At 40.3% G+C, this 27,290-nt stretch overlaps 2 protein-coding genes across 2 annotated transcripts in view; one reads left to right on the top strand and one right to left on the bottom strand.

Moving 5' to 3' along the window:
• The window catches only part of LOC138024004 (diphthine methyl ester synthase-like), a 33,595-nt gene extending 11,012 nt beyond the window's left edge, over positions 1 to 22,583 (top strand). The window contains exon 8 of the mRNA XM_068871092.1: positions 22,485 to 22,583. Coding sequence (XP_068727193.1) covers positions 22,485 to 22,543 — 59 coding nt within the window. The 3' untranslated portion in view covers positions 22,544 to 22,583. The remainder of the gene's footprint in view (positions 1 to 22,484) is intronic.
• The window catches only part of LOC138024002 (glycogen debranching enzyme-like), a 38,262-nt gene continuing 12,047 nt past the window's right edge, over positions 1,076 to 27,290 (bottom strand). Inside the window, exons 8-27 of the mRNA XM_068871090.1 lie at positions 26,563 to 26,829; positions 24,472 to 24,529; positions 23,888 to 24,011; positions 22,721 to 22,887; positions 22,042 to 22,143; positions 21,053 to 21,211; positions 19,993 to 20,170; positions 18,654 to 18,796; positions 17,364 to 17,491; positions 16,725 to 16,936; positions 14,403 to 14,536; positions 13,351 to 13,484; positions 10,793 to 11,056; positions 8,907 to 9,132; positions 7,632 to 7,879; positions 5,981 to 6,093; positions 5,022 to 5,230; positions 3,278 to 3,375; positions 2,569 to 2,656; positions 1,076 to 2,034 (exon numbers count right to left, since the gene is read on the bottom strand). Coding sequence (XP_068727191.1) covers positions 1,759 to 2,034; positions 2,569 to 2,656; positions 3,278 to 3,375; positions 5,022 to 5,230; positions 5,981 to 6,093; positions 7,632 to 7,879; positions 8,907 to 9,132; positions 10,793 to 11,056; positions 13,351 to 13,484; positions 14,403 to 14,536; positions 16,725 to 16,936; positions 17,364 to 17,491; positions 18,654 to 18,796; positions 19,993 to 20,170; positions 21,053 to 21,211; positions 22,042 to 22,143; positions 22,721 to 22,887; positions 23,888 to 24,011; positions 24,472 to 24,529; positions 26,563 to 26,829 — 3,328 coding nt within the window. The 3' untranslated portion in view covers positions 1,076 to 1,758. The remainder of the gene's footprint in view (positions 2,035 to 2,568; positions 2,657 to 3,277; positions 3,376 to 5,021; positions 5,231 to 5,980; positions 6,094 to 7,631; positions 7,880 to 8,906; positions 9,133 to 10,792; positions 11,057 to 13,350; positions 13,485 to 14,402; positions 14,537 to 16,724; positions 16,937 to 17,363; positions 17,492 to 18,653; positions 18,797 to 19,992; positions 20,171 to 21,052; positions 21,212 to 22,041; positions 22,144 to 22,720; positions 22,888 to 23,887; positions 24,012 to 24,471; positions 24,530 to 26,562; positions 26,830 to 27,290) is intronic.

Below are 27,290 nucleotides of genomic sequence, written 5' to 3' on the forward strand. Positions count from 1 at the left end.
AAGGAGCTGTGTCACCCCGATGAATTCATTATGTATAGTTTTACCAATTACTCGCCGCCACTCGCTATGCATACGTTACCCTAAAAATTACGTTTAACGACACAACTCAAAACTTCATGGCAAAAAAGAAATGGCTGTCGAACATACATAATTTAAGTTACAAAGAAGAGCGATAAACTTTGATAAACTGTTAGGCTGAACAGTTTTCAAAAACCCCAATTCTCTATTTTCGAATTCCCCATAATACACTTTGTTTGCCCTCCAAATTTTGCATAAACTATTGTTTTCAAATGCTCTTGGGAACACTTCATATTCCCAAGAGCATTTGAAAACAATGGTTTATGCAAAATTTGGGGGGCAAACAAAGTGTATTATGGGGAATTCGAAAATAGAGAATTGCAATCCACTTTAATCATCTTCAATTTTGCCCATTCCTGGTTCCTTTTGTATTTGCTTTTCTATTCAAACCATCCCTTAATGTTTCAAGTAGTTTTTTGCGTCTCCCTTGATTTGGTTGCCAGTTTCTGAATTTAGCCAAATTTCGTGACACGGCCCCCGTAAGTCGAAATCCTTTTTTCCACAAATGCTTGTAATCTCGCCATCTGATTGGCTAATTTGCAGTTGTCGATAAGAGGCTAGAAAACACTGCTCGCGTCAGTTTGTTACGCAATGTAATAGCCAATCAGGAACGCTCATTTTGGGAACTAAACCAATCATATTGCGAGAAAGTTATTGAACACTGTGATCACGAATATCGTTGGCGATAAGGGTACAGACAACGCTGAACCACTTTCGATTTGTTAATATTATACACGTTGATATCTATGGCTTGGGGCTTGTAATGCTGTGTATAGAAAATAACAATTCAAAATCTTGTAAACATAACAGCGTCAAGAGTGGCAACTAGTTTTGTATTTAAAATTAGTGCAGGAGTTGGAATGTAGCGCCAACTAAGACAATCCAGGTGGACACCGAACCCGACGAATCTGCATGCGAAACCTCGCAAAGAGGAAACGCGAGTCAACGTAAGAATCAATTTAGGGGCGCTTACCATTCAACCAGAAGTTTAAGTTACAAATTTCGATTATCTCCTTTATTTTTTGGTTGGCCGCTCGAAATCAATCACATTAACAAGTATTGCCCCAAAATGTAAACAACAATTTCGTGCGAGGAGGATTGAACCAACAGGACGAGATTTACCGTATACCAGAGTGTCGATCAGAGTCCAACTGAGAGGCGTCACAGCAAACAGTTTACCGTTTGATATATAAAAAAGTTGGTTTTATTTTTACGGATCATTTGACAAGTTATTTCTTACTTTTCAAGAACTCCTTGTTCATAATCAGAAACTACAGAGACGTGTTAGAGTTGTTCCTATCTTGAATTTTTTTTTCTCCTAATAAGCATTTATTCTTCCTTTCAATCAAGTTCACTTTATCACATAATTTTTTTAGCGTCTAAAGTTTCCTAAAACTGACTATTTGAGACCTTAAGCGACGACTACTTTAAAGCTGAGGACGATGCCTTAGAACAATAGGTTCCATGAAGAAAAACAAGGTTAGTTTTAACGTTATGAACAGCCCCTTGTTGCTGTTTCGGTTGGCCAATCAACTGGATTGTGTAATGTGGATGGACGTACCCTACTTCATCAAACTTGATCGGATGATTTTTCTTTATTTCCCGACAAAAAAAGTGCTTGCTGATTCGTTATGCTCTGGTCAGTCATCGACTCGCCATCTTCAATGTATAATTGTAACTCTAATTAGTTTTAAGCAATTGTTCCATGTCGTACAAGACCTCGATTAAGCAGGCAACAGACCAAGCCTGTGCAGGACACCCATCATGACATGGTGAGCCCTTTGCATTGGTAAGCTCTGGTAAGCTGTGCCACGGGGAGGATGCGATTTCCATCTTGTGTTTGGCTATAATCTCCTTCACACGGACCACTGTCTGCTCCAGTCCCTGTCTGCCGTGAAGCTTCTTTGAAAAGTACAAACGAGCTCTGAGGAAGGGGCCTAGGCACCACAGCCATTCCTGTCAATCAACAGAAATGATTTTGAATCAACACTTACCGTAGTTACGATTCTAAAGTTGTTTCATTCGCAAAGTTTCAAATACAGCCGAAGCCTACAAAAATGATAGTTTTACCGCTGCATTGATCCGCTAAGGCATCAACTGTAAAAAGAGAAACTCCTGAGAAACTCCTTTGATTATAATAAAAGTGCATTTGCAGCTACTGAGCCAACTCACAGACAAAAAATTAGCCAGCGGTGGGAATGGGATTTTAACTCGGAACATGCAAATTCAACGCCTTGTTTTTCACGCCTCGTTCCCTCGCGACGCAATCTCCCCTTTTGGCCATGGCTTCCTTGTCTCCGTTCTCGCTAATTTGCGCTCGGCTAAGAAACGCCTGTTTTTATGCATGCTAACAATCCTTCATTTCGCTTAAATTCGTGCTGCAAAAGCAAACCGCTCGAAAGCCAAAGCCAAAGCCTTGGCCTTGTGTTTCAAATGTTCGTTACAACAACCCAGCAACCTTCTGCTTGAGTTTCAGAATTGGCGACTAACCGGTCCTTGGTGATAACAAAATCCCTTGGCACTTTTGTATGAACTCGAGTCTTGTGAATTGTCATAGACTCCCTCGAAAGCCCAGTCACTGCCAAAAAAAATTAAACTCAAGTTAGCCCACCACAGGACTGGAAAAGTCTGACTCATATCCTCACTGAATATTAACACATCGCAGCACACGATTAAATATGGCAAGTTTATTGGGCTTGCTCAATTTATAAAAGCTGCTGACCATGCAGTGCGGGTTTACCTTATTGGGTTTGGTCCCACCCTCCTCCCCTGGAGTTAACTGACAACTGTCAATCACATCCTCGCTGTCTGGGCTGGGATGACGAGGGGTTAATTTCTAACGACAATATGTTGCTATGTCGGTGGGGAGTGTAACTGAAAAACCCTCTTTAGGGAGTTGCAATAAAGTATGTATGTATGTATGTATGTATGTATGTATGTATGTATGTATGTATGTATTTGCCACACCGAAACTCGGTTTTACCAAACGAAAACTACTGCACACCACTTCAATCTTCGTAGCCACTCCTCCCATAACACAACATGGTGTATTCAAGTCACCATAGTTCCACCAATGGCAAAGCTCCTCCATCTACCAAAAAACTACTTACAACCCTCAATTCCTAATTCGTTCAGATGACGATGGGTGGTTTCTTACGGTGGTTTATTGAGCTTCATCACCTATGTTGAATGTGTTTACCTCGAATCAAGAGTAGCGAGGCCAAGGGGACCCAGAAGAATATTTTCTACTGCATCAAGTGCCTTCCACGCATGCTCCGGAATAAACATCTCTGGAGCCTAAAACAGAATACGAACATATAATTTTGTGTTATGAATGTACGCCACCAACTTCGAAAAGAAAGGCTTGACAAAAACAATTCGTTTTGAAAGTGGAATTTCTGTGGTACCAGTTCGACGCTTTATGGAAGTCTTAAAACCCTTTAACTCCCAAGATCTCACTATTAATTCTCCTTACTGTCTGCCATACATTACCTTTATTTCAGTTATGGGAATTTGATAATATATCTGGCCAAAAAACCCAGGTGATAAATTTCTAGATTTTCTTCACTAGCCAACTTAACAATAAATTGAGCTTGTATCAATCCCTCTTGTTCTGTGCAGGTCAACTAATTTATTTTTTAAGAATCTGTTCTTCAAACATTACATTCGCTGCATAATTTTCCAGTAAGCCAAGAAACGAATGTGAGCGTAGGGATAAAAACAAGCACAGGCCCGTAACCAGGGGGGGTGCACGGGGTGCGTTCGCACCCTCCCACAGACCCCAAAGGTCCGCATTTTGAAACTCAATATGGATGTTAAGGTGTGCAGTCCGTTAAACTGAAGTTTAAAACTTAACATTTAAATAAAATCAAAGAATGGAAAAAGCAGTAATGTATTCACTGGGAAACTAAAACCAACTGCACCCTAATAGCCCGAGCCATTCAGAACATTTCAATGAGGGCACAGCTAAGGGTGCGTTTTTTCGGAAAAACCAAAAACGGGTTTCTGATCTCGGATCAATGGATTTTCCAGTGTCAAAAAACGCAAAATCCGAAAATAAGTTCCATGACAACGCAAACAAATCCAGAGTTGCGTGCAAATTTTAAAAACAGCGGTTAAGTTTGTTTTGGAGAAGTTCTTAAATGAAAATGCCATCAGTAAAAAATACCTTGGCGCTCGATAAAAAGAAATGACGAAAAACACGATTTTTCGCTGTAGGAAAAGTGCTAACAATATTGTTGCTGTCAAGAAACTTTTAGTGTAATTTCTGGTGTGAAATGTGCAGGAAACCTAACTATTTTCGACCTATTCATGTCTTCGATCGTACGGTAAAAATAGCGCAAGAAAAACATTTGGGCTGAACTGTCACGTACGGAGGTAGCTGTTAAGTACCATTTTTGCATGGGAAACCGCTTGTCAAAAATACTTTTTTCAAATCCTTTCCCAAAAAAAACGCTGAAGAGATGAATCTCAAAAATCCAGATTTAGATTTAATCCGAAGTATCCTCCTCGAGTGTGGATACTTTCCTACCGTGTACTTTCCCGCTACAATTTCTCCAGACATGAATGTGACTCGAACCCATGACCCCGCGATTGCTCCACACTTGCTCTACATGGGAAGTGGGGCCTGTTTCTCCAAAGTCTCAAAAAGCCAACCGCTTGTTTTGGAAAGCCGACCTTTTAACATGTTTTCAAGGCAACAAAAAGCAAAATGACTGTGAAGTTTGACGACTTATATCCTTTCCGTTCTTGAGATACAAAGGGAATTGCGACACCCGAAAATGGCCCGTAAAGTTTCGGGACTTTCGAGGAACGGGCCCCTGGTCACTTACAGGTTCATACTATAACCCGTCATACCAAGAATATATGAAATTTCATTTCTTCCCTATCAATTATTCAACAACGCTCTATTTTTAAATATCAAAGCCATCACCACTCCATACCACAGCCATGGCAACACACAAGTTGGGTCTTAGCTGATAATCAGCGAATCTGTGAGTTGCTCCAAGACTATCTTTGTAGATTCCTCGTCTGTGGACCAGCTTGTTTTCCTCGTCCTCAAATGTTGGTTCTTCAGGAATCCAGAAGTTTTCTTCAAACGCCTTGTCTATTCTTGAAGCCCATTCTTCGTACGTTAACTCGACTGAAAAACCTGACAAGAAATAAAGCAAAAGGCCTTTTAAATGTAAAATTTCAATGTTTGTTTATAAGGAGCAGGGATGGTATGGTGCAGTGGTGAGAACACTTGCCTCCAACCAATGTGGCCCGGGATCGATTCCAAGACATGAAATCACACGTGGGTTGAGTTTGTTGGTTCTCTACTCTGCTCCGAGATGTTCCGGTTTCCCCTCTTCTCAAAAATCAACCTACGATTGTACGTGAGTTAACTTGACTTGATCTGATTTTGTTTCACAGAGTGTCTCCAATTTGTGCCCCAGTGCTAAATACAGTTGACGCTTAAATGAGGTCCATCATCATCATCATCATCATTATTATCATTGTTATAGCCATCACGCTGGTTCACAGTCACCCCACTTTACCAATCTTCAAGAGACAATAGCTCAATTTCGATATATTAAAATTCAGTCCTAAACAAAAGGCATCACATCGAGGGTATGGGGAATAAATATAAGGATCTGTATGAGTTAATTCCCCAGAGCCTCGAGATGATGCCTTTGGTTTTGCAGTGAATTTTAATGTCTCGAAATTGGTCTATTTAAACTCTAAATTTAAATTTCATAAATAGCGGCCACCTCATAGCTTCGACTGGAGCTCATAGCCAAGGGTGTTTATCTTAGTACCTTTTTACAGACCAAGCCATTCTTAGATTGACCGCTCTCCATGGCCAACACTCTTCTAAATAAACTTACTCTCTCCGTCTAGTTATGAGACAAAAACATACCATCCTGAAGCTTGGAGACCCCCGCATAACGGAACTGCTTCTGTTTACACAATGCAGCTAACCAACGAACCGTTGATTTACAAAGGCCTACGAGTTCCACGGCGCTACCATCCCTGAAATACAAAAGACCGCTGCCCCATTAGCTCAGTAACTATGGCAACAGACTACCGCCCATGTTGACAACAGGCCTGGTGGTTACTGCTATTGCTTCTACGACACAAGATCCAAGGTTCGAACGCCAAAGTAAGCACCCGAAGTAGATAAAAGTAATTTCAAGAATACGAGTAATACATAATCAAAGATTATGGCGCGTCTCCTCAGATATCTCGTCCGTAAAAGGAAGCCTGCTTGGAAAGACTATTTATCTGTACGACAAGTTGTTTAAGCCTGTAATGAAAGTTATTCCACTTTCTGAGGTTTTTCATTAAACAATAGTAGAAACAATAGAAAAAAGGAGGGAAAATGACAGAAAATAAAATCTTCCGCGTCCGCGTTTATTTCAAATGCGATCGCGACCCCAAAGGAAAAATAGGCACGCACAGCGTAAAAGCGGGCAGTTCGATCACATTTTGCAAGAGATGTCCTCTTTACTAATAATATTATCGTGGTATTCTTAATGTAGGTAAGGCTGTTGTAAAGTTTCCTAAACGGAATGGTAAGTTGCGTCTCTGTGCAAAATCAGATGCAACACATCACAACAAACGCCAAAAATTTCAAGGCGTGTCTCAGTGTCATTTAAAACTAAAAAAACAATGTAAAAATTCTGGCACCAAGAACATTAGGAATGTGTACTCGGAGACATAATGGGTATTTCACTATGTATATAGTTGGACCACCCACCATAAGAGTTTGGGACAAGAACTAATGACGTCACAACGGCCATGTTGGTGTCCCAAACCACTCCTTCTTCTCCTTTATTTCGGTTAAAAACATGGCGACTGATCACGTGAGCGAAGACAAAGAATATTTTGCGTTTTACGGACGAAGAAATAAATGGTCTTTGTTCATTGAATGATGCCCGAGAGCAGACCTACATGTAGAGTGTCCGGAAGATGAAAAGTTGTCTCCGGTTGCGACGCTACTGGTGTTTTTCTTTTTTTAAGGTGGTTCTTCTCTTTCATTTTTCTATGTTAAAATTTCAAGGAAACGACATTTTTTATCAAGTACGCTAGCCGCGTGATGAAACTATAACACGTTTTTTTAGTTTCTCGTTGTTGAAATGTGTAAAACATTCTCTCATCACCTCTCACCTCCGAAAAACTAAAATAGAATCTAAAACAGATCGCAAGACCCAAAAACATACTGGAACGTCGTCGAAATTATCAAACCATAATAAACCAGTTTGTAGTTTCAAGAAACAGATGTGTGCGCCGGGATAAAAACAAGCCTATAATAGGCCTTTTTCGATAGATTAAAATTCAGCTTGAAAGAGAGGTTTAGAGGACAAAGACAAAGGAAAGTGGATGACATGCAAATATTTTTCACATTCATTCCAACGCGTTTCTATTGTTTTTGTCCTCACTGCTTCACTATCAAGACGAATATTTGATATTTCGAAAATGGCCTATTGTCTTTTTTTGCTACGGTAAACTCTGAACTCGCTTATAGTCAGAAATCGGAGTTGAATGTTATCCGAATATTGTTGACACACCTTGGAGTGGCTGGCACGCCGAAGTTACCCGCCTTGTGTGATTCACCAACTTTGTCCATCCATGTCCCAGCATTCCACTTGTTGCCACCAAATACGAACCCAGTTTTCTCACGGACACCAGCAGTGACGTTAAACCCAGCACTGGTCATGTGACTGTCCAGATCGGGCCCAGCCCCTCGCTCGCGAAAGCAAATACCAATAAAATGGCGCTGCATGACTTCTTGAATGACCTCGTATAATGGCTGATCCTAAAATGGGACGAAGAGCAAGCAGTTTTTCCCCGTTTTGAGATCTGAATTATCACATTCGAGAAAAAGAAAGAACAACTGCATGTGGAGACATGTAGGCCAGACGGCTCAATAGCCCTTTCGTAATTTAATTTTTTTGAGGGACTCAAGTGCAAATGTCACTTCGCAACTACAACGTCTTGGTGATAGGACTGGCATCCCGTAAACTAATTTGCCACACCACTGCTTCTGGTCTTTCTACGAAAATATTTACTGCCTACTTAACGCCTGTTCAAACTACCACTTGAGGTGAGATGGGCCGGTTTCTTTGGTAAACTGATCTCATTTGTGCATATGCGGTGAGCTCGCCCACCTACCGAGAACCCGACTTGGGCTGCTGAGATCTAGGTAGGCTGGGCCGAATAATCTCACATAAACGGTCCGAGTCGGTTTGCCGGGATTACAGTTTTTCCAAATATGCGTACGTTGCCTCATAAACCACAAGACCATGCAAAACTTCTCTTGCAATACCCATCCTCAGTTTCAGTAAATATGTTAAAAATTTGTACACAAATGTGCGATCTCTTAGGACAAATCTACATGAGGATGGCTGGGTTAAAGGGGCTAGGTCACGCTATTTTAGGTATATTCGTTTAATTTTGTTAATTCTGAGCTCTAAACGTCAAATTGGCAGAGCAAGAGTCTTTCATTTGCAAAACCACGGCCACATAACAACTGAGAATGATTCTCCAGCTGTGTCAATGACATTTTGATATAGACTGATATAAATTTGAAAAAAGGTGGGCCGACGTTTTTCAAATTTACGCAAATTCAATCCATTTCAATCCTCTCCAGTTTTGTCCATCCATGTCCCTTCTTGGCTTCCCTGTGTTTTGTTAGAGTTCTTCTATAGTTTTGAACAGTTATTTTGATATTTTAGTTAATTCTATGACCATTTGATCAGTGCTGAAATTGCTTAAAATTGCGTGACCTAGCCCTTTTAACTTACACTACCCACATCAACTGGATAATATCTCAATCAACTCACGTGTTTCCCTGGAGCCTCTGGCTGAGACGAATCTGATGGAAAGATCCGGGACACTGGATCCGACAAAATCTTGAGTCCATCCGGGACAATTGAGCAATAATCTTGGATACACTGCAGCCACCACCAAGTTGCATCTCTGCAGTTGTACCGAGGCTTGCGTCCACCGTCCAATAAATTTGGAATCAGGCCGTGACGAACACACGCTCCGTAAGCCAGAATATGACGCCTAAAAAAAAAGCATTTAACATGGTCACGGGGTGCAAGTTGACTTTAAATCAAGAATTTAGCTATTTGTGTCGCTGTACTCTAGCAGGTATCTTACAATTCCAAGCTAATCAACCAAATTGTCAACTTTCAGTGTTCGAGTGATCCTTCATTCGCTTTGGCAACATTCGTATTAAGAGGGCCGCACTGGAACGAGCATGCCGGGAATGGAGGCTGACGTGCATGAGCTTTCGTTGTATGCTAGTTCCAGTAAAACCGTGAGACCTGTGATGAATAGACCTTTTTACCGATACGGCGGCCATTTTGATTTCTATTGTTTCGAATAGCTATTATGGGATGGCCAGGGGGCAATTACATATTAATTTTGCCCCCTGAGCATCCCATAATGTTTTTCGAAACAATAGGAATCAAAATGGCCGCCGTATCTGCAAAAATGTCTATTGGCTCTACTGCTCAAACCAAAAACGCCTATCTCTGCTTTTGAACTTTCAACAATAGAGCACGAACCAGATCATCCAATCGAGCTTGTTGCAAAGTGCTTAAGATGTTATTGGCGCATGGAAGCGTACGTGTTCTTGTATGTAATTAAAAGTAATTTCTTTCCGACAAACAGCAATAAACCAAACTAAACTAAGTTTTTTTCCCCAAATCGCTTTGGTAACATCAACTTCACCTGCTGAATAAAATCACAAACAAGACTGTGTCACGTGTGGCAAAAGCACATGACAAGAATAGACTCAGAGCCGTGTTTCTATTGCATATTATTATTTTCAGTAGGCAGATGCCTAGACTGCTTGCAGCCGTACACTTTTCCTTGCGTAACCCAGTGGGATCAGTTTTCTCGTGTTTGGAAACCCTGATGAAACACTCGCCCTCGTTTATGTAATATTACATCTTACACGATGTCACGCGTTACAAAAATTAGGAGAAGAGAGACAATACTCGCAGTCTAGCAGTTGCCTAGTTCTTGTACAGCTATTTCCCAGGCCTCGCACGCCAATCCGTCACGATGACATCTGAGGTGCGAACTTTTTCCCTTTCTAAAACGGAAGCAAGTTAGGCAAAAATGTCTGGATGAAAAACGACACCGCATTGTAGGCTTCTTTCGGATAAAAGAATACATGTAATATTTGGTTTTAAAAAAAACTTTTTCAGGAAGTTAATCCGTTCTTAAATGAACGGAATCATATTGTTCATTCTGCTCCTGGATGACACGAATGACATGAAAAAAATACAGTTTAGTCGGGATTCACAGTACACACGTTCTTTCGGATTTTTCTTGGCAGGAAAATCGTGTGCGACCCACCAACACGCTGTTTAATCATATCGCTACTCAAACAAGTATTGGCTGTCAGGTCGCCTCGCTAAGAACCAATCTGATTTCGTGTTCTTTAGCCAAAGCATGTTCCAGTTACAGAATTCTGAAAATCCTAATGCGTCCCAAAAGAGCACCCCTACAGTAACAGGATGCCTGTTTTATGAGTCAATGAGTCAATGAGCCATGAGTCACGAGTCATGAGTCAATGAGACTAAGCACTCTCTGAATTTTAGCTTTCATTTTATGGGCTAGGGTAACTGCACTAACTCATTGACTTATTGGCTCATAAATACTTAATACTCCTACAGTAACTCAAGATGGGTCTCGTAAACAGTCATCATACCTGGCATCCTGGTATCGGCCAGTCACCAAAAGCAAACCTCTGAGTGCTATGAAGGTGTCTCGTCCCCAACATCGCATAAAACCAGTAGAAAAATGAGGCAAACCTGCAGCCAATGACATCAGTGTCGGCATGGAAGCCCCGGATGATGCCCCATGATGCAGGTTGGGCGAAAGAACTGGAAGAGAGGCTGAAGCAGACAACCCAACAAACTGGAGAGAGCCAAGTGACAACGCCTTTAAGAACGACGAGCCATTCCTTACAGTACTGATTAAAAACAAAAAAACAAAAAGCCCTCGTATTCATTTTGTCCAAGCCTGCTACCATTAGGTATAACAAATCGTATGAACTTGCTCGTGCATTTCATTATTTATGGACACGAGTGATGTTATGAAAGTTCTCCAAAATTTGCGGGTGCAATTTGAGAACTTTCAAAGCATCAGCAGCGATTATAAATCACGAAACGCAAGAGCAACTTCATACGATTATGCACTCCACAACCGTTTCTATAGCAACTTCTGTATTGCACTCTATGAGCTATTTATGCATTCGTCATTGACCAATCAGAAACGCGATATTCTGTTCAAAAATTCATCAATAATTCATGAGCGAAACAGCTTCGTTACAATTCTTTATATAAAGCATAATTATAAGGCATAGCTTGTTTTTCTTGTTTGATGATGTTATCCTTCCACAATTTGAACCTTTGTTCGGACTCCCGAAGGACACTTTTTGTGGAATGTTTTTGAAGTGGCTCAAAAGACTTGCAGCACATATTTTCTCCGGTCTAAAAACACTGCTACTCGTCTTTTAAACATTACTGATAATACAGATGTGATAAAACTATGGCATAATGAATCAAAGATAGAATAAAGAATGCACGTAGACTAGAAGCGTAAAACTTCATTGTATTTGTGAAACGGCGTTTTTACACACCGACTTGGTTTTAGATTGATTTTCCCGCCAAACCAGACCTTTCCAGTCAATCACAAGCCTTGCATGAGAAATTATGGGATTGAAAATGGTTCCTCGTGCAAGCCAAATCTTATTTGACAAGACGCCTGGTGGCGTTTACGTGGGATGCTGCTGTTTGTGTAAAATGTGAAGGTTGATTGCAAATGTCACTGATCCCTGAAGCCAACTTAGAATCACAAGGGGCGTAGTAGACGCGCCAAGGAAGGCTAAGTGCGATGAGAATCGAAAATTCCTTTGCGACTTCAAGCGTGTTCATGGGGACTGGGGATTAGCAAATCACTTCTTCAAAAACTTGACCATTACCTTCATGTCACGCTCGCATAAATTCCACATCACACGTACAGAAAATTTCAATCACACAATCCAGATAAATTAAAGGTGTTATAGAGCGAGTTTCAATTGAGTGTCGTAAAACCAAAACCAAAGTAATTACTTTGGCCAATCAAAAAGGACTGAGACAATCCGGAAAACCAATCAAAACTCGAGGTAATTATACGTTGCCGACACTGACAAAGCGCGGGAAAATGTGCACGCGTGAGCCACGATTGGTTTTGGTTTCACTTCTGATTGGTAGAAAAAATGGCGCGAAAACTTTGAACCAATCACTGAGTGAAGTAATCATAAACCAAAGTAATTATCTGATTACTTTCGACACTCAATTGAAAACCGCTCTTTAACTCCAGTAACAAAGCAGTTTTTTCCTTATCTTTGCATTCCTGTGACGTTTTAGTTTTCTTACCGCATTAACCGACTTCAAGCGTTTCCATGAATCAATCTTATTTGTATGTGCTCACAATCAATAAAAGAAACTTTGGTTACATTTATTTACGGCAGGAACCAGGCAAGTTCATGCGATTTCCTATAACATTTGGTCCTCGATAACCGAGGCGAAACGGGAAGCCATTTTCCTCAGAGTTGAATAGTACTTGCTATTCCCCTCTGAGATAAGCAATCTGTGCGCGAAAAGCACAAATCACTTGTGCGGCAAACAGAACTACGGATATGGAGTTGCGTTCAAAATGATAAACTGAACAGACCGGCAGCCAGATAGCTTGACAGGGCAGCTCCATCTGGGCGCTGCTCAGTTGTGATGACCATTTTAACTTGAATTCACGACACAACCCCACTTCCGACAGAAAATACTTCATCTGTTCACGACCAAACACTGACTCTTATAGTCCTCATTTTGGGGAGGTTAAGCACGAGGCGTTTCAGAGCATCAGACGGAAACGAAGATGAGCCGTTTTATTTTTTAACTTGCCTGGACACTACCACATTTATATTGCGAAGTATCTTTTCTACGTTAGAGACGATTAGTTTGAAAATGTGGGAGAAACTCAAATAAACTCACGTAAGGTCCCCATTTTGTGATAGCTCACTTAAAAGAGCGGTGTACAGTCCACATCTACATGCAGAAGCATGACAAACAGGGCCATTCGAAATCAACCGATGGAATCAAGTAAACCCGTGAAAAGTCAAAGCAGGAGTGTACGACACTTACTTACGCAATTGCATTATTACAATCTTTACTATTTTTTAAAAGTAATTCTAAATCACTTTTTCTAGTCGCAAATCTTGGTCCAAACCTTGACATATGCGCCCAAGCGCGCTCCAACAACTTCAGATAAAGTGGTGTAACAATGGCATCAAAGTAGCATGGCACCAGATATCGGGGCAATCCTTTGACCAAATTGAACGCTTTGTCAAGCCAAACTCCTAACTGTAAAGAATAGAAACCATATTAAAAAAATTATATTGCGTCTTCCTGAAATATGCGGACTGTGGAGTTCCAATTTAAATCAACGGATTCGTTCTGTCATTTGCGGCGATACTTCGAGGAACGTTACTAAACAGAAACCAACTAACTGTGTCGAAATCCGCCGATCACGAGTTGAATGTGTTTCTTTGCCAGGGTCTGCGTAAAGTGATTGTGGGCAATGAAAATAAAAGCGCTGACTGATTTTCGAAAAAAACAAGGAAGGGTTGGCGCAGTGGTGAGATCACTTGCCTCCCACCAATGTGACTCGGGTTCGATTCCCAGACTCGGCGTCATATGTGGGTTGAGTTTGTTGGTTCTCTACTCTGCACCGAGAGGTTTCTTCCCAGGGTATTCCGAATTTCCTCACTCCTCAAAAACCAATGTCTGGTTTGAGTTGATTTGATTTGATTGTAATTTGACTTGTACTAGATTCATAAAAGATTGCTAGACACCAGTTGATACAATTGTGAACAAAACTCGTAAGAAAATTACCCTTCCAAGCGCTTTCAGTAGTAAGCAAACAAATTGACCCCCTCCATCTGAATGTTGTTTTCTGGGGATCGTGAACAGTTTCCTGGATATCAAAACTTTCCAAATCAATATTGGATAGGGGGAGGGAAAGGAGTAGTAACTGCTGTGGAATTCACAAGGAAGAAATAGCGAACAAGTGCTTTTTGTCAGTTTTGTACGGACTTTTCTTAACAGGTTTTGTCCAGATCGCAGCTGATCGTATGGTCAGCTGACTGGTCTTTCCGGGATAAATCGTCATCATTACTACTACTATTATTACTATTATTAGTATTAAGGGGTTATTGAATAGTACGCCCAGTTGTACTTGAAACGCGCTCCGTGGGCAAGTCAGTCAAAGAGGTGACTAACCTGTCTCGTCCCAACAAAAGGGAGAAGTCTTGATACAGTGTAATCCATCAACCAATCACCATCTCGCAGATTTCTGCACAAGGGATGCCCCAGATCATTGAACTGACGAACATTGGCAAGAACTGATATCACACCTGATAAATATAAACAACTGGGTTGAATAACACAGACTAGTTGTTCAAGTCTCATCACATTGCACAGTTACCGTGAAGTTAACTTTCATGCTTTGAGACTTCTTCTAAAGAAAGACCAACCTCGTTCCCAGAGTCTTTCTGCGCACGCTTAGGTTTACGTTTCCCAACCGCTGGTCAAGGGAACGACGACTCTGGGAACGAGAGTGAAGAAAGACCACAAAAAACTCGGGACAAAATCAAACGAGTCTCGGGTGCGCGCGTTTCTCGAACGTCTCGAATCTTTCCGGGAGCACTACGGGATCCATGAATCCCTTTGTTTCTTTAAAGGCAAACGTGCCAAAGCCTACAGTTTATCGTCCTTACCAGAGAAAGATTGATAGTCTAACCATTTGCAGATGTCATTACAAAGATAGAACTTTTTCTTCAGTCATTTAAGACCCTGAGTGTTGGTCCCGCCCGAGTTCTGATCCCGCAACCTCTCGCACGGTTGTCCGAAGCTCAACCAACGGAGCCAATCGGTCACTCTGTAATAATTTGTGCAATAAAATAAGCCCAGACGGGCAATGCCTATGTGCCCGCAAAGTTTTAATATGTTATCAGTCGTTATTCTTTTAAAATTTCCCGTCACTTATATCCCTCTGGAAATATCTTTTGGGGTTTCCGTTTCTGTGTTGCTGTTTGTTGATCAAGATCTTGGATATCCGTCGTGCTTGAGTGAATTGGAACAAAAACCGGAGCGTGAAGCGACCCCTTTTATAGTGCCTCTTCGTGTTCAAAACACACCACTCCTTATTGATCATGGAGACAAGTAATAACCTGTCTGTCAGTCAAACTACACATCGCAGACGGAAAGGGCTTACTGTTTCGCGAATCAACGAGAAAAAAAAAAACATGTTAAGACAGCCTCCAAAAATCAGGAGGTCATGACAGCGTACGCAGAAAAAAAGGGATCGTTTAGTGGCAGAGGTTTTTCTCGCGGGGATAGCAGCGGTAAAGACAGACGCAAAAAGAAAGCCACAAGATAAGAGGAGACTCGTAGAACTACAATCGGCGTCAAAATGAGTTGGACACATTGTGTCCGTAAAACAGTTTTCATGCGTAAAACTTGTAGTAAGCTCGGATTATTGAAGTGCGTTTGACAGTCGTTATGGACAAAAAGGGAGAAAGGTACTAAAGAGACAATCTTATAGGTCCGAAGTTTAAGGATACGAGCATGTACCCCTTGAGATGGTTTCAATGAGCACATGTGTCATGTGACAGGATTGAAATACTTTGCCCTTGGCTCGACTCTGAATCATACGTAAGTGCGATCTGTTTTATTTAAGAAGGTAAGTTGTGGTAAAAATAGCTACGCATCGTTTCTGAGGAGACGATGCAACGTAAATAGCCAAGATAGCGCTGAAAAGGCATACGGATGAAAAGCGAAAACTTGCGTAAGCTCACCCTTTGCACAGGATACCCAAGATTACAAATTGCGTTCTCCTAATGTCGAAGGCAATATCAGGACTTTTTGTACAGGTTATAAAATTTCCAGAAGATCACCCCCACCCCCCCGCCCCCCTCCAATACCCCCTCCCCATTTCAATGGTGAATGGCATGAACAGATCTACTTATCGATGGCGACTCGGGGTTACTCGCAAAAATTCCGAGTGTTCCTTTGCAGGAGTCAACATACGACCTTCTGTCGGTACATATACATCCGAAAAGTAACGAAATGATACATGAAATGAATCATTTGCGGATTGCAACGTCAGTGGGCTTCATAGCTCAGTTGGTTAGAGGGTAGCACCGGTATCGCGAGGTCACGGGATCAAATCCCGTTGAAGTCCTCAATTTTTCAGCCTTCTCTACGCAATTGCCAAAGTTGTGTTCATAACTGCGAGGATCATACCTTCACCTGATTTCATATCCGCAGTTAATATATGATACATTTCATATATCATTTCGTTCATTAATTCATTCCTCACGGGAAAATTGTAACCCACAATTGACCAGCTCCCAACGTCAGTAGCTTCATAGCTCAGTTGGTTAGAGGGTCGCACCGGTGTCGCGAGGTCACGGGTTCAAATCCCGTTGAAGTCCCGAAATTTTCAGGCTTCTCATAACTGCGAGGATCATAACTTCACTTGATGTATAATATGTTCTTGTCCGTGACAAGTGGATTGTACCGAAATCATCCGCGTCTTACCCTGTAAGCCACAATACACCAATGAACCAGTCTCAGGCAGCACATAGACCCCTCCTCCATTGCCATCATCTCGCTCTTCAGGATCTGCTCTGTACAGCACTCGATTGAGATCACACAGTGAAAGATTCTCAATGATTGAATGTAATTCATCAATCTTATTGGAACTATCTTGGCTTCCAGATCTTTTCTTGTACATATCCACTGCGAGCTGCCTGCGATGAGAAAAAAACCCAAATATCCTTTTTATTTACATCTTTGCGTCAACATGAAATTATTGTTGAATTAATTATAGAAAAATAAAGAAGTGGAAATTAGACACTGTCCGTTTTATCACAACAATGCATTGTATTATTTCCCACCTCGCAACGAGGTTGCACTGACTGAGATCTCGGGGGGGGGGGGGGGTAGGGTAGGGTAGGCCCGGTCAACGTGTGAACATAGCGAGATTTTTTACAACGGTTTTAGCAGCTCCATATGAACACCCCCTGATCAGCCCCTGGGTTGGGCTGCCATATCATGTGCACACACCCCTTTTTTTTTTCAAAGCATTTGGAGGTAAGGCTAGAGCTCGGTAATTGAACACTGAAGAGATCAGAAAAACAAATTCTATGAAAGTAAGCAAACAGACTCACAACAGACCTCAATTGACCCAATGAATCCTTAACTCTGTTTTCCATTGTGATGTCAAATGCAACAACACTTCCAGGAGCGAAATTATGGAAATGAACTTCAAATGTGTTATCGCCCTTCCGCTCAGCACGGCAAGTCTACAAGAGAATTTGTTTATATTTAATGAGGTCAGTAACACGGCTCATGATAACAAGTGCCGTTGTTTCGAGGACTTTCCGCACAATTTGTATTGGATGTTCTACGATAAGGAAATCTTATATATTCTTTGCACAATTTTAACTTTCAAACTATCGTTACACAACAAGGATTATGTGGTATGTCGGGTTCAAATTTTCAGAAGAAGCTCACTTTGCAATGCACTTTCAATATTCAGAACTTTATTCGTGGCCAACTGATTAGAAAATGATAGCATTGTGCTCAACGGACCAAAAAAATGTAAACAAGGATTCTTCTATAAGCAAGACGAACAAGGAACTGTAATATTGTGTGAAAGATATGACCTCAAAAACTCTTGAAAACAAAAACTATAAAACACGTTTATCACATGAACCTACAATCGTCGACAAAATGTTTGGGACACCGACCCCTTTTTACAACAAGGTTCCTGTAGTTCAGTGGTAGGACATTCGAAATCGTCATTGATAGGCTACAAGTTCAACTCCTCTTTAGTTTTGTTCCGAATTGCCAAAGTCGTCAGTGATGAATATACCTCTTAAACATCTAAAATGTAATCTTGAAATGGATGTAGCTATTTTTCCATTTAGCGTATGCGTATATGCTTCCGAGATTACAAAGCTTTTCCGATGTATTGAAAGGAGATAATTAATTTAACTTTTCGGTCTTCCTTTAGAGGAGCTAGTGGGAATCCATCCTACACATGACACCATGTTCCGCTCAGCCACGTTCTGTCGGCATCACATTGACAAGATGTATTTAATACATGAACTCGCGCTGGACATGAGATAGGCCAATAGCTACTGCTAAAAATGAATTCATATTCAGCAAGCGCGTATGTAATAGTTTTATCAAGTTTCAATAAAAGCTGGATGTTTACATACTTAGAAATTTCGCTTCCGGCCACAATAATGTGCAAAATGAATTCATATGTCAAACGCACTTGCACATCGATCAAGGCCACCTCGTTACCTCTTCGGTTGTAACTTGCCATGGCGATAAACAGGAAATTCATTAATGCTTATTTTCACCTGGCTAATGCAATAATGCAAAAAAAAAGGATTTCTTTTGAACCTTTCACTTTCCTTAATTACCTTTGTGAATATTGCTTCAAATCCCTCTTACCTTGGATTGGCCAAATGGAATATGTCTTTGAAGCAAAACTTCGTGAGTTTGAAGACCATTAATATATTCTTCGTCTTTGCAAAATTCACTTGTGCCAGTTCTCTTAAGCAACATTGCTTCAAAAATGATTTCTTCTATCTCACCTGTGAAATAAGAATGTATGTAATTTGATTTTTTACTTCTCATACTCAGCTCATCATCATCATTATTATTATTAGTAGTAATAGTAGGTAGTGGTGGTAGTAGTGGTAGTGGTGGTGGGTAGTAGTGGTGGTGGTAGTAGTAGTGGTGGTGGTGGTAGTAGTAGTAGTGGTAGTAGTAGTGGTAGTAGTAGTAGTAGCAGCAGCAGCAGAAGCAGCAGCAGTAGTGGTAGTGGTAGTGGTAGTGGTAGTGGTAGTGGTAGTGGTAGTGGTGGTAGTGGTAGTGGTAGTGGTGGTGGTAGTGGTGGTGGTAGTGGTGGTGGTAGTGGTGGTGGTAGTAGTAGTAGTGGTAGTAGTAGTGGTAGTAGTAGTAGGGGTAGTGGTAGTAGTAGTGGTGGTAGTAGACTGAAGTGGTGGTAGCACATGTAGTAGTGGCGGTGGTAGCAGTGGTGGTGGTAGTAGTAGTATTGGTGGTAGTAGTAGTAGTAGTAGTAGTAGTAGCAGCATCATCATCATCAACAACATCAATATTATTATGGTCTATTATTTAATTAATGTTATGTTAGGAAAGACCTGTTCTTACAACCGCACTTTCAAAAGTCGTCCTAAAAATCTTACTGACAAAACGGACAAGTCAAAACAGTAATTAATTGCTGGTGCTCATACAATGGCATACAGGTATAAAAGAAAAAGAACTGAAATATATGCCGCGCTTTACAAACCACTGGACCAAGTTAACAGTGGAAATGAGTGGACTTGAAAGACGTCATTGTGGTGCTGTTTCTCAAGAGAAAAGAACAGGGTCACTCTCCCAGCTGAGTCAACTTTAGTGAGCCTTTGTTTAATGAAAACGTTTCCTCGGGATAAACTATTAAAAAAACAGGGCCACTTTTGATACAAGCATTTATTTCGGTGGCTCGGGGCTTGGTAGTCAACTGACGAGCTGCGGAGCAGCTGAGCCACTCAAAGATATTACCTTGCTCGTTCTTTAAACACTGAATTTCACTCATGTTAAAATACCAGCTTATCAAAACAAGCAGATGGCAGTTTCCCAAACAGCTTTTTGAGCTCGAAAAGTTTTTGGTACATTGCTGGAAGTGGAGTGCCCTCATCACTGCACCAGATCTACTCCCCTCTCCTTGTGATCTTAATCTTCCCCTCATTTTGCAGATGATTTGTGCTTTGTGCAAACTACAAACCTGGTATAGTAAGTGGTGGAATACTAGTCATGTGAATTTTCTGCCTTTCCACAGTGGGCTTGACATCTTCTGATGGATCATGAAATGCAGAATATGCCACTAAAACAACTGTTTTTCTTTTGTCCGGATTGTGTCTAGTGATGGCATGAACATCATGGTGAATTTGATCAACATAAACCTACAAGATATGTATTAAAGACAGCAAAATTACTGTTAACATTGTCACATGAGCTGGATGTCATTCCCAGTAACTTTTTTCTGCAGTATAATCTGCCATTCAAAAAAAAAACACACGAAATGCAGTATACTTTCTGAGGATGAGAATGTCAAATAACTTTTAATGATGTTCACTTTAATCGGTAACTGGTAAAGTCGCCCGAAAGTCATCTCGCCCGAAGTCAAGTAGCCCGGAACCAGAGTCTGGTTGCCCGAAATTCATAGTCATGTCGCCCGAAATTTTATCGAGTATATAAACTTGAAGAAAAGCAACAACTTAAGTAAATCGCAAGGAATAAATTCGTAAATTGTTGTGTCCGCTAACCTATGTGATACTCAAACTACTTAGCCTGTTTTAAGGAACGTATTAAACGCACGTTTCCTTTTCATTGAATTCCCTCCCGCATTAATGAAAGACATAAATGTGTTTGAGGAGATCAGGGGAGCTCACTACAAACTAGGAGGTGTAGTGCGATGTCACAACAACCACTTTACTTGTGCTGTTAACTACTTACATGAATGTGAACCTCAATAAAATGCTTGAAACGTTAATTTTTCAACGGTCTTATGCACAGTATTAATATTAAATACACATCCCATAAACAGGTAATCAAACGCGGGGGCAAATATTTTTGCTCTACTTTAAAAGGAATATCGCTAGGTTTGTATCTCAAATATTAGGCATGTAACAAGTCTACCTGAATTTCAAGGGGCGGGTGTCAGTACGAAGTGGTGGGTAGGAAGCGGGGGAAATTGTTGAATAAGTCCTAGAAATAAGATAAGTGAAAATATCTGTTCAAGAGGCATGACTGCCCCACTTCATGTGTCCATGATTGTACAGTACCTGTGTGTATCCTTGGTCACCCAACCACCTGTGCAGCTCATTGATGGCTTTTTTTGCTGACAAAATACCATCATTTTCCCTTACAAATGCATTCTTCTCCAGTTTAGATTCTTTACTGGGCCATGACTGATACAAGCGATCTTCCTTTACAACATGGATCTATAGAATAAAAGAAATCAGAGAAGCATTTAAAACCTAGCAAGTACAAGCACTCCACTAATTTAAGAGAGGCTAAAACGAGGATTGATAAAACCAAGGATATAAAATGGCTGGGGATATTTTTGTTTAAAATGTGCCTAACAGCCCGAGGAGTTGAAAAAGAAAAATAACAAAGAGTTAAAGATTCCAAAGTAAAAATAAGGGAATTTGAGAGTGATTTCATTCTGGAACTTTTACATATACCAGTAAATTATTGTTTGCCTCTCCAAAAGAAAAACTCTTTAAAATGCATTCATGATCTGGCATTTTGGGTTGGATCTGATTCAAAGAACATGTTAACCCTTCAAGTCTTGAGACGGAGACATGTAGATTTTACTCTGTCTAACACCAGACAATGTTACTTGTCAAGTGGAGCTGCTTCAGGGTTGAATGAGTAAACTACTTAAATAAATGTACCCAGGTTAAAACAGTGAAAAAGAACGATGATGTTTAAAGGTGCTTTTGGACAGATACATGTCACGTTAGACATCAGCCAGTTTTGATTGTTGCCGCTTACTCAGCTTGCTCTGCAGCAATCGAATCAAGTCAGTTTAAATGATGGTTTTTGACAAGAGGGGATCAAGACAAAAGTATCCAAAGAACTCCATTGACAATTAGTCTAAGAACTAAATCAGGACAAACATAATGTGACATTAGTGGAAGCAGAGTGTTTTTCACTATAGAGGGGTAAACATGTAACTGCAGGTACCAAAATCTAATACCAGTACCACAGTATGGAATTAACAGGTGCTATACTGTACATTTATTGACAAAATAAAAGCTAGTCTTACATGATGTGGAACTAGTTCATCATATCCTCTTGAACTCCCAGTTGCACAACAAGCCATGGAAACCAAAGCTGAACTGGCAATGGCATCATACACTGATCTCACCTAATGCAATGAAAGTGGTGAAATTCAAATAAAGCAGCGCAGTGAATGATCACCACTTCTGAGAACTTGGAAAGAACAAATTACAGTGTATTGATCTACAAATATCTACTGTAGACAATTTGCTAAGATTTCCCTCTTCATGCACAGTATACAGGTGTGGGGAGTTGCTAGTTATACAAGATATCTAAGCCATATTGATAGGCTACAATCAAGATCCCTGCAATAAAGCTACATATGTTTAACACCCTGTCTCTGTTCTTGATCTACTGGATAAGTTTGATAAGAAATTATGGGATAAAGTTTGTTCTAAATGTTAACCACTAAATGATCTGTTTCCACAGAAGAGGCTCAGGGAATTGCAGCCACATGGCCACCAGTATGTGTTGCCTCAAGTGAATAGGGAGTATCCAAGTAACTAAACTAAACACAAGTTTAGCTACAACATAACTGCTTAAAACAAAATATTCACCATGCATGGAGAGGACTAACATGTTGCAAAAGCACAGAAGCATCATGAACGTGATTTGTTACAAACTTGTAAAATACAAATAAAGTGGCATTTCGGGGGAGCACTTACCTGAAACGGACTTGGATTATCATGTGTGACATCCATGAAAAGAGCATGTGCAATGCTAGGAACAAGAGGCTTTACATCTGAAGGATGCATAAATGCACCAACTGGTTCACCACCATAGCGATAAATCAACCGCCCTTCCTCATGTGGATCATGAGCGTTCAAGGCCTCTGTTTACAAAAGACCATATTGATTTCAGTAAGCCATTTGAGGAGTACTGACAACAAGTTTGTAAAATCTTCACCTTATGGATGCATCACGGAATATCATATAATGTACACAGGAAATACATGAACAGGGTGAATCTTAGGCCATGTTCTGTCCTGAAGGATCACTTCAACCACAACCAACTGAGATTCAAGCAATTATTGAAGAGCCTTTAAGTAGAACACATATTCTGACATTTCCACATTGTTTGCATGACCACAAATTGAAAGACTTTGTAAACTAGAGGGGACCCAAAACTCATCTGCTGCAATAATTACAATAAGTTTAAGGAGCAAGGAGTGGCACAGTCAGTTAGTGCGCAGCCTTGGTGCAAGAGGTCCTGAGTTCGATCCCCAGATCTCACATCCTTATTTCGACTTCTTTCCTTTCCGTGTTGCATAAGTAGCTTTAAATACCCTTAAAACGGAGCACTTATTTAACCAAAGGTGTACCTTTACCTTAACCTTATATTAACCAAGTTTGGAGCTAGTTTCAAAAAGCAAACAAGCAGACCATCTACTTCTTAATAGGGCAATAAAGCACACTTTATTGTTTTTAAATCTGAAGATATTGTGGACAGAATTATGCAGATTGCAGAGGTTGTTTCTGCAACTCATTGTGTCCTCTGTTTGATCTGAAGTCACAATAATATTTACATGTAGTCTCATACATGTCTGAGGGGCCCCTGTTTATATAGAGAAAAGGTGTCCCCGGTAGAAACGTGACCCACCTACCATGGGCAAGCCAAATTTTGCTAGTAACATTTACACAAGATTTACTCGAGAAAAAAGGGGTGGCTCGGCTGGAAGGATGACCCACCGTGCCAGGTCACCCTTTTTCCATACAAAGTGGTTACCGTAGTAGCTGGCTACGACAACAAAGTTGGTGGGGATTTTTTGCTGGCAGCATTTAATAAGCCTGACTGATGGTGAAAATGTAGTGATTAAATGCGACTATAGTTACCTCTTATAAGTGATGTAATTCCTAGTTGATTGACAAAAATATTATCTGTGGCTTCTGAGCCTGTGAACAATTCAGCAGTGACATACAATTCTGGTTTCACTTGTCTGGCTGCATCTACAAAGTACTGTGATTCAAAAAATAAACAAAATTAATCTCTTGTTTTAAAAAGGGTACTACAATGTGCAGCTTTCTTATTAATATCAGAGTAATGTACAATACATATACGTTTTGCAGGGATAGAAAATTGACCCCAATAGTGATTTGTAAATAAATTTTAATACAGTTGTCTGCAAAACACAAAAACAGGGTGCAATTAAGATGCTATTCTGTATGGCCTTCTACAAAGGACTGTCAGAAGAATGCTTCTTTTTTCATGGTAGATAAAAGCATGCAACCGATAAATTAGAAAACGTGGAACTAGAAAAACATAAATAACACTGGACAAATTTGGAAATTCTTGTGTTTTTGCATTTGAATTGGAAGGCCTTTTGTTGTGACTTTGGAATCAATAATAAACTTCCACTTAAATTAGGAACTTTATTATATATTGGCAATTCGATAAAAGTTATTATTATAGCTGTAACCTCTGCAACATGAAGTGGAGTACTGTGACAATTGTCTAGACGAATCCCATCAAACAACCTGAAAAAAAAAAAAAAGATATAACAACAGCAACACTTACCCCAGCAAACCTATGGCATCTTGTATAAGTTGCCCACAGTATAATAATATGATGCAAAAGCAAATGGTCATATTGCTTTTATTATCACGATCAGAAATGTACGTACTGGAAAAACTTCAGAAAGCAATAAATATTATTGTTTTTTTGACTCAAGTTCCTCTCTGAATGCTCCCTTGTACTTCATTAATTTTGTTTTTATCTCACCTGGTATATTTTGAACATTTTAAAGTATATATTAAAGGGGCAAAACTTTCTCTCAACATTCATTCAAAAGAAGACTCTTGCTTTCAATGTGGCTAAATGCAATTTAAGCAAGCCTAATATCAAGCCAATGCAAGTTCATAGCAAGCAAATTCCGTCAGCAGATTTCCCCATAAGCGTATGTGACATGATGTGGGGCGGTCTCAGGGCTTTGATGCTTGCCCTTTGTTTGCGTGGCATTTTGCTGGCCTTTGAGATGATCATTGCGGATAAATAAGTTATTGACCTTTCAAACCACTGAAAAAGCAGTGTCATCATCAGAATCATTATCAGTATCACTATCACAGTCATTTTCGGTATCAGTATCATTATCAGAATCATTCTCGTTATCATAATTATATTATCAGTATCAACGTCATTATCATTATCATTATCATAATTATAAATATTATCAGTATCATTATCAGTACCATTATCATTAATAATCATAATTGTTGTTATCATTATCATTATCATATATTCTTATACATGTATATGATATATGATAATGTTAACTAGTATCATTATCATGATACGGATAGTGATAATCAAAGGCCAGCAAAATGCCACGCAAACAAAGGGTAAGCATCAAAGCCCTGAGACCGCCCCACATCACGTCACATGCGCTTATGGGGAAATCTGCTGACGGCATTTGCTTGCTATGAAGTTGCATTGGCTTGATATTAACCTTGCCTAAATTGCATTTGGCCACATTGACAGCAAGAGCCTTCTTTTGAATGAATGTTGAGAGAAAGTTTTGCCCCTTGCAAGATTCAACTGTGGATATGAAATCAAGTGAAGCTATGATCCTCGCAGTTATGAACGCAATTTTTGCAATTGTGTAAAGAAGCCCGAAAAATTCAGGACTTCAACGGGACCCGTGACCTTGTGATACTGGTGTGACGCTCTAACCAACTGAGCTATGAAGCCACTAACGCTGGGAGCTGGTCATTTGTGGGTTCCAATGTTCCCCTCAGGAATCAATCATCTATTAAATGATATATGAAATGGATCATATATCAACTGTGGATATGAAATCAAGTGTGACGCTCTAACCAACTGAGCTATGAAGCCACTCACGTTGGGAGCTGGTCATTTGTGGGTTCCAATGTTCCCGTGAGGAATGAAACAACGATGAAATGATATATGAAATGGATCATACAGGATCTAGCTTCATTTGATTTCATATCCGCAGTTCATATATGATCCATTTCATAAATCACTTCATCGTTGATTGATTCCTCACAGGAACATTAGAACCCACAAATGACTAGTTCCCAACGTCAGTGGCTTCATAGCTCAGTTGGTTAGAGCGTCGCACCGGTATCGCGAGGTCACGGGTTGAAATCCCGTTGAAGGCCTGAATTTTTCAGGGATCTCTACGCAATTGCAAAAATTGCGTTCACAACTGCGAGGATCATAGCTTCACTTGATTTCAATATTCTTTGAATGAATTGCTTATTAGCCTCTGTATAGGACAGCAATTACCGTAAGTCTTACTGCACTTGGTATTAATCCAATGTCACTGGCAGTAACTAACAGCCTAAGTCAACAATGCTGACCGCGGTAATGAATGCAAAGTTGAACATAAAATCTAAATTTGACACATACATATGTACAGGTCAGATGAAAGCGCTCTTAGTTTGTAGTTTCCGTAAATGTTTTAGCATAACAGGGACTAATCCTCTGAAATACTGTGTATATGGCTGCAGAGATGTTTCACTGCAACATTTAGTAGTGACAAGTAACTAACCGTGAACAAATCTGAGTATATTTCAGCATATGGTTCCAAAGAAAAGGAGCATCATCAGGACCTTTTCCATAGCGCAGTTTTACACTGTCGCCCCAAGCAATGAGTTCACGCCTCAGATACACTAAAGAGCCTGGCGCTGCAAAATCTCTCAGTGGGTCTCCTCCAAAGATCCATCCTTGATGTGCCATACAGAATCTGGCTTTGTCTGAAAACATGAGCTTTTCCTCATCTTCCAGGGTATCACAGTCACCAGATGTTATAAAGTAACTAGACAATTAAAAAACAAGACGTCAATTTACATGTAACATTATGGGCATAATTACCTAGGTAACAAATTACTTTAAATTAACCTGTGAATGCAGAATTATTTTCTACACTGTAATTAGCAGTCATGGTAGTATTTGCAGAGGACATGGGTTTAGGGTGAAGGTAAAGTGACACATGTGTATGATTTGCAGGGGCTCACTCATCCTGGTTTCAAGTAAAAGCCCATCCTATGAGGCTACACTGATTTGAACTTGCTCACACACGGTGGATTAGGAGAAAAGACGCATGAACTGATAAATGACCAACAAAATTTAAAAATAACGTCAGCTGAACAAGGTGTTGGCATAGAATGACTATTCTTTATGACATACTGTTTAAATCCCTTAATATATAGCCCTCCCTGAATAATGTACCCACATGACAATGCACTTGAACTGGACTATCAAAAGTCCCTACTGCTC

Source organism: Montipora capricornis, chromosome 11 (assembly GCF_036669925.1).
Source record: "Montipora capricornis isolate CH-2021 chromosome 11, ASM3666992v2, whole genome shotgun sequence".
Lineage (NCBI taxonomy): Eukaryota > Metazoa > Cnidaria > Anthozoa > Scleractinia > Acroporidae > Montipora > Montipora capricornis.